Source organism: Balaenoptera acutorostrata, chromosome 1, assembly GCF_949987535.1.
Source record: "Balaenoptera acutorostrata chromosome 1, mBalAcu1.1, whole genome shotgun sequence".
NCBI lineage: Eukaryota > Metazoa > Chordata > Mammalia > Artiodactyla > Balaenopteridae > Balaenoptera > Balaenoptera acutorostrata.
The window spans coordinates 145,145,835-145,152,119 of NC_080064.1; the positions used below are offsets into that span (position 1 = coordinate 145,145,835).

The 6,285-nt window shown below is 42.1% G+C and overlaps 1 protein-coding gene across 1 annotated transcript; it reads right to left on the reverse strand.

Moving 5' to 3' along the window:
• Window positions 1-542: 542 nt before the first annotated feature.
• Window positions 543-2,243, reverse strand: LOC130708577 (ER degradation-enhancing alpha-mannosidase-like protein 3). Its single transcript, XM_057549752.1, has one exon. The coding sequence runs from the start codon at window positions 2,237-2,239 to the stop codon at window positions 1,835-1,837; it is 405 nt and encodes a 134-aa protein (XP_057405735.1). The 5' UTR covers window positions 2,240-2,243; the 3' UTR covers window positions 543-1,834.
• Window positions 2,244-6,285: the final 4,042 nt, after the last annotated feature.

The following is a 6,285-nucleotide window of genomic DNA, read 5'->3' on the forward strand; positions in this document are numbered from 1 at the left end:
TACTATATGTATTATAGTTCTATCTTCTTACACCAAATTTCACATGCAGAGAGACTAAAAAATATCCATTTTGGTGTCAGGTTTAATTAAGGGCCAATAAAGGTCTTGTATACTACTCTTTTTTCCCCCCTCAAAGTGAATTCTCTATTAGATTTATTACTCACTGACCCAATTAAGTTTAGCTGGAATTTTTGAAAGCAGCTATTTATCCCCTTCTAAAATAACAGTTTACCTGGGATCTAAGACATACTGTACATGAATATACATAACTACAATACAGCACTGCTGTTCTTTAACAGCTCCATATACACTTTAAGTTCATCAGTACCTCAAACACTGTGTTTTAAGAAAAAGGGTTGTTATATAATGTCATGGTACAGAAAAAAGAAATTAAGTCTCAAATATTCCTTTAGAACTGAGTCAGGTAAGTTTAAAAAAATTAATAAAATGAGTAAAGCCATGATTTCAATTACAGGGCTGTCTACAGATATCAACAACAAAGTTTTTAAAACTTAAATGTGGCCAGCAGCAGACTGCCACACACACACACTCACTCACTCACACAAAGGAAAAAAATTCTCAGTAAGCTATATGGCTATATGTTAGTTGCTACTGTGTTTTTTACACAGGTTACCATAGACTAATTTTCAAGTCCATATCAGAAGGAATATTTGTTTAAAAAAAAAGCAAACTTAAAAACCATGATTCAACAGAAAATGTGACAGACTCCTTAGGTGCAACTTTAGAAACTAGTTTCAAAGGAGGAAAAATAGTAGTTACTCCAGAATTTTTAGATCACTACCACAGTTTTATCATGGCTCCCTAAGATAGAAAAATGGAACAAAATGTATTCAGCTATTGGCAACATAGGCCTTGTGGCTCAAAATGCATTCTAAACATGGGATGGAGTAAGGCTGATGGCTAGAGGTAATCACCTCCAACGAAATGAACTGGAAAAGATTTATAATTTACCCTACAAAGATATAACTTTAAGTTCCATTTCAGAGTAGTCACAGCTTTCCTTACGGAAGGCCCAATGGCAAGTTCATATTGCAACATTATAGTTTCTCCCTTGCTCCATTTTTCAAAAGTATTAAGTAACCAATTTCCACGATATATGACCTTTTTACCTGGTCCCAATGATTAGTCTTTATGCAGAGAACTCACTGAGAAAGTACACTGGCTTCACCTTTGGTTTAAATGAAAAGGATGGATACTGTTAAAGAGGGGGGAAAAAAAATCAAGTCATCTTGATCATGTTACACAATGAAGCAAGTGAAAATGATGAGCAAAGACTGTTTTCACCATGAATGTATTTGCTTCATAACCACTTAGGTCACTTTTGAGTGTTTCTGTGAAGGCAGCATAACCAGAATGCCCAAAATACTCCTATGTGTTTTCCCCAAAGGGCCTCTAACCCCAAAACCAAGAAAACCGAGAGCTTCCTTCAATTAGAAAGCTGTACAAATTCGTATTGCCCACCTCACAGTTAACTGAATTTGTTTCTTATCTACCATCTAGAGAGTGCAGAAATCTGGTTCCTAGAAATGCCCAATAATCTTTTCCTGGCCTGAGATGCAGCAGGGTGGTGCAATGCTATCACCTGAGGGGGAAACTGTGAGTTTGCATTTTTGATGGGACAGTTATAAACAAGGTCAGTTCTAACACAGCATGTTCCAGATTCCTATGATAACTAACTCTCCCAGTCAGAACGTGGTTGTTCATCACCATACTTAGAGCCTCCCATGAGAGAGCCTGCTTAGTATCAGGGTATCTATTATCCACAGTTTACCTTTTCTTTTGAAATACCTACCACCAGGTAGACTTTAGTGAGTCAGAGCTCATCCTTCTCCATCATTTCAAATGCTTCTATATCTTCATTCCAGTCTGCTAATATGGAGTCTATAGGTTGGACCTTTTTACCCCAGCTAACATTAGGATTGGAATCCTCCTCAGTTTCTGATTGTTCTTGAAGTTGGTTATCTAAATCTGTACATTCACCATCAAGACTTGTAGTCTCATGGTTTTCCGTGGGATTAGAATTCTGTTCAGAAGGAGAAATGCTTGCTGCAGCATTGTCCGTATCTGCTGGAGACAAAGATTCTGGGTGAGAGTTTAGAGAACTTTCCTCAGGAGACTCCTGATCAACCAAATCAACCTCCTGAGAACTTGATGCAATCTGTTCAGCACTCTGATTCTGAGAATCATTTTCAGAGGATGGTTGTTCTTCATTTTCCATCTCAGGATCTGTATATGAAAGAAACAAACTTCATGCTACTTTCCCCACAAAACATGTACTATCACATTCTCAAAACCATACTGGTTTTGGTAATAAAACAAAAAAATAAAAGTTAAAGAAAATCATGTCAATGCAGAATGACTCTAATAACTAAAAAGACTGCCTTCAATGGGTATTAGTAAATGCCAAGAAATATACTAAACAATACTACTATTAAAATGCATATAAATTTGTATTATGTCTCAGATTTATTAAATATCTAAATTCAGGAAAGCCTGCACATGAGAACATATTAAATAGAATACATTTTATTTATTTAAATTAATTATTTATTTTAAAAATCTTTATTGGAGTATAATTGCTTTACGACGTTGTATTAGTTTCTGCTGTATAACAAAGTGAATCAGCTACACGTATACATATATCCCCATATCCCCTCCCTCTTGCATCTCCCTCCCACCCTCCTTATCCCACCCCTCCAGGTGGTCACAAAGCACCGAGCTGATCTCCCTGTGCTATGCAGCTGCTTCCCACTAGCTATCTGTTTTACATTTGGTAGTGTATATATGTCAATGCTACTCTCTCACTTTGTCTCAGCTTACACTTCCCCCTCCCTGTGTCCTCAAGTCCATTCTCTACAACTGCGTCTTTATAAATAGAATACATTTTAAACAGCACATGCCATTGCTGTACTTTAAGATAATATTCTTTGAAAAGTGAAATTCCCACTCAGTAAACCATGAAAATGCAGATAATACAAAACTTTGAATGATTCATGGATATCAATGTGATTGATCAAATACAATATTTTCATAAACACAAAACCAGATTATTTATAAAACTTCTATTTCATTATTGGAGATCTATGAATTCTAAGATATAATCATAAAATCCACTGGAAGGATGAAAAGCAGTTTAAACTTCTTGTAATGAATATATAATAAAACCACTAGAGGCATTTTATTTAGGGTTCCTACAAGAAAGTGCTTAAATATTAGCATCGACACCCACATGCTGCATTCTCCTCAGACTCTGCAGTCAGTTGGTAAAGATCTCCCGAGCGTCCACTGTGTGGCAGGCACTGTGTAAGGTGCTAGGGATAAAACGAGGTGAAAACAAACACCTGACCTGCCCTTCTGAATCTTATAGTCCAGCTGGGGAAAACAACGTTTAGGAATAATCACACAATAGAAAACCCCATGACACAAGTCATGGTGTTAGGAAAGAGTAAGGAGATTTGAGGGCTTCCTTCAGAAAGTGATACTTAACTGTGATATAAAAGATAATCAGAGTTAATTAGTCAAAGAAGAAAGGGAAGATGGACTTATTATAAAACCAGAAAATCTGAAGGAAAATACAGGCATACAGGGAGGTAGAGGAGGGTGTGTAGACATATACCCTGATTAGGTAGGATTACCTGACTAGGGAAGTTTAAGATAGTTCTTAGGTGGGGTTTGTCAGGGGGAAGGAGGGCAAGGAGGAGGAGTCCCCACACATTCTCTCAGCTGTGGAAAGGGTACATTTTAATTTGACATCAAGGCAAACTATGGTGGGGCCCAAAGAAGAGAAAGCAGTGTCTGGTTGCTTAGAGCTCATTTATGCTAGGCTACGCTAAGTTTGAGGGTGAAGGGAAAGAAGAACGTTCAACTTCGTTTCTAGATTGCATTAATCTAGTTTAGAAGAATAGGAAAAAGTGTAAAGCTATTTCTTCTAGTAATAAAGATTGTGATTTTGGCAAAAAATCACTCTAGGGTTAGATGTTATATAATATTATTTTGGAAATCTAGCTAATAAAATAGAATAAGAAAACAGAATAGTATAGGCTCCAATCAAGATGGCAGCGGCGAAGAACGTGGAACTCACCTCCTCCCACAAATACATCAAAAATACATCTACAAATGGAACAATTCTCACAGAACACCTACTGAACACTGGCAGAAGACCTCAAACACCTGAAAGGACAAGAAAGAGCTCTACGTAACCAGGTAGGACGAAGGGGGGAAAAAAAGAGGAAGTGGGACGGGACCTATGCCCCTGGGAGCGAGCTGAAAAGAGGAAAGGTTCCTGCACCCTGGGAAGCCCCCTCAGATCGGCTGGGACAGAAAGGCAGCTTCAGAGGCGCAGAGGAGAGTCCAACAACCAGTTTGTGGCAGGCAGGAGAGAGACCCGCACAGACCGTCGTACCGCTACCCTGCGCGCCCCAGCCCGAGCCGTGAGTCCGCTGGTACAGGCAGGGGCCGAGTACTGACACTCAGAGTTTAGAGGACAGACCTAGGGAGAGGGCTGCTGTTGGCTGTGCAGAGAGAGCCTGAAGGGGCTGGAGTGTGGTATGGCTACAGCCGGGGGTGTCTGCGGAAGCCCAGGCCTGCCACAGAACTGACGAGCCATTGTTAAGTGGGGCACAAAGGGCAGGGTACCATGGCCGCCAGCCCCCACCTGCACGGACCCCGGGACACCGCACACCAGCCACGGCCTCAGGGGCTCCAGACTCAGCAGATTCCGGCAACCCAGCTGCCGCCTCGGGCTCCCACCTGGGCAGGCTCAGGGGTCCCAGCCACCGCCTAGGCTGGCACCTGCACCAACCACCATCTCGGCAGGCCCCAGGAGCAGACGCCAGTGAGCTGCCCATGCACAGAAGCAGGCCTGAAACCACAGCTGAGCCCCAGGGGCCGCGTGACTTAGGAAGCAGGGCTGCAATCTCTCCCTGCAGCTGTGTGAGCTGTGTATTTACACCTCCACTGCCGGCTTTGTAAACTCAGCATCTGCAGGACATCCGAGTAGACAACAGGTGCTCCCATGCTGGGATGGGTCTGGCCTTAGCAGCTGTGGGCTTTGCAGGCACGTGCACATGGGGGCTGGGCTGGGCCTGGCTTTGAGCTGCCTCCATAGCTCCCACAGCAGGTCCAGGTGTGCAACTACTACGGTCCTGGGACCCGGCTTTAGCAGATCTGTGCTGGTGGCCTTGTGAAAACAACACCTGAGGGACACCAGGGCTGATTGCCAGCATTCCCAAGGTTGAGACGGGGCTCAGGGCAGTATACTTTGTGAGCCCATACAATGGGTGACAGGTGACACAACAGAGCACACTCACTGGTGAACAGCTCTGGTAGAGGAATACTCAGTGGCTCCTCTCCCTGTAGGAACGCTCCAATCCCACCTACCTCAGACTGCAGCTCAGAAACGGATCTGGGGGCTTCTACTCCAACAGCTAGGGAACAGACCCAGCCCCTGACAGGGCAGTAACAACCACAGAGCAAAAGAGGAGGCCCCAGTCAATATCCAGTGCAGGCTCTGGTCACGACAACACCAGTCACACCTCCTATCAAGGGGATAATGGCCAGGATACACTGAGGAAAGAGGCAACAGGCATCCACACTAAAAACAGCCCTCACACCAAAAAATATTAAACCCACAGAGGCTATACAGGGATAGCCTCTCCCTACATAAAAACAGCCCTCCAAGACCACATAGATAATTGTTTCTCCTAAACTCATAGAGCAAGAGAAGTATAAGTAAAATGAAGAAGCAGAGGAACCACTCCCAATTAAAAGATCAAGAGAATTCCCCTGAAAGAACAAACAATGAAACAGGCCTCTTCAGTCTCATAGACATTGAGTTCAAAAAGGAGATAATGAAAATACTGAAGGAGTTAAGAAGGACTATTCATAGAAATGCAGATTACTATTACTAGAAACTATAAAAAGGAACCAAGAAAAATTAGAGAACTCATTCACTGAGACAAAAGCTGAGCTAAAGGCAATGAATAGCAGAAAAAATAATGCAGAAGAATGAATAAGTGATCTGGAAGATAGAATAATGGAAATCAGCCAGTCAGAACAACAGAAAGCCACATGAAAAAAAAAAAAATGGAAACAATATAAGAATAAATAAAGCATGCCAATGTACACTTAGTAGGGATCCCAGAAGAGAGAGAAAACAGGATTGAAGATGTCTTTGAAGAAACTGTGGCTGAAAACTTCCCAAACCTAAAGAAGGGAACAGATATCCAGGTACAGGAAGCACAGAGGGTCCCAAACAAGATAAAC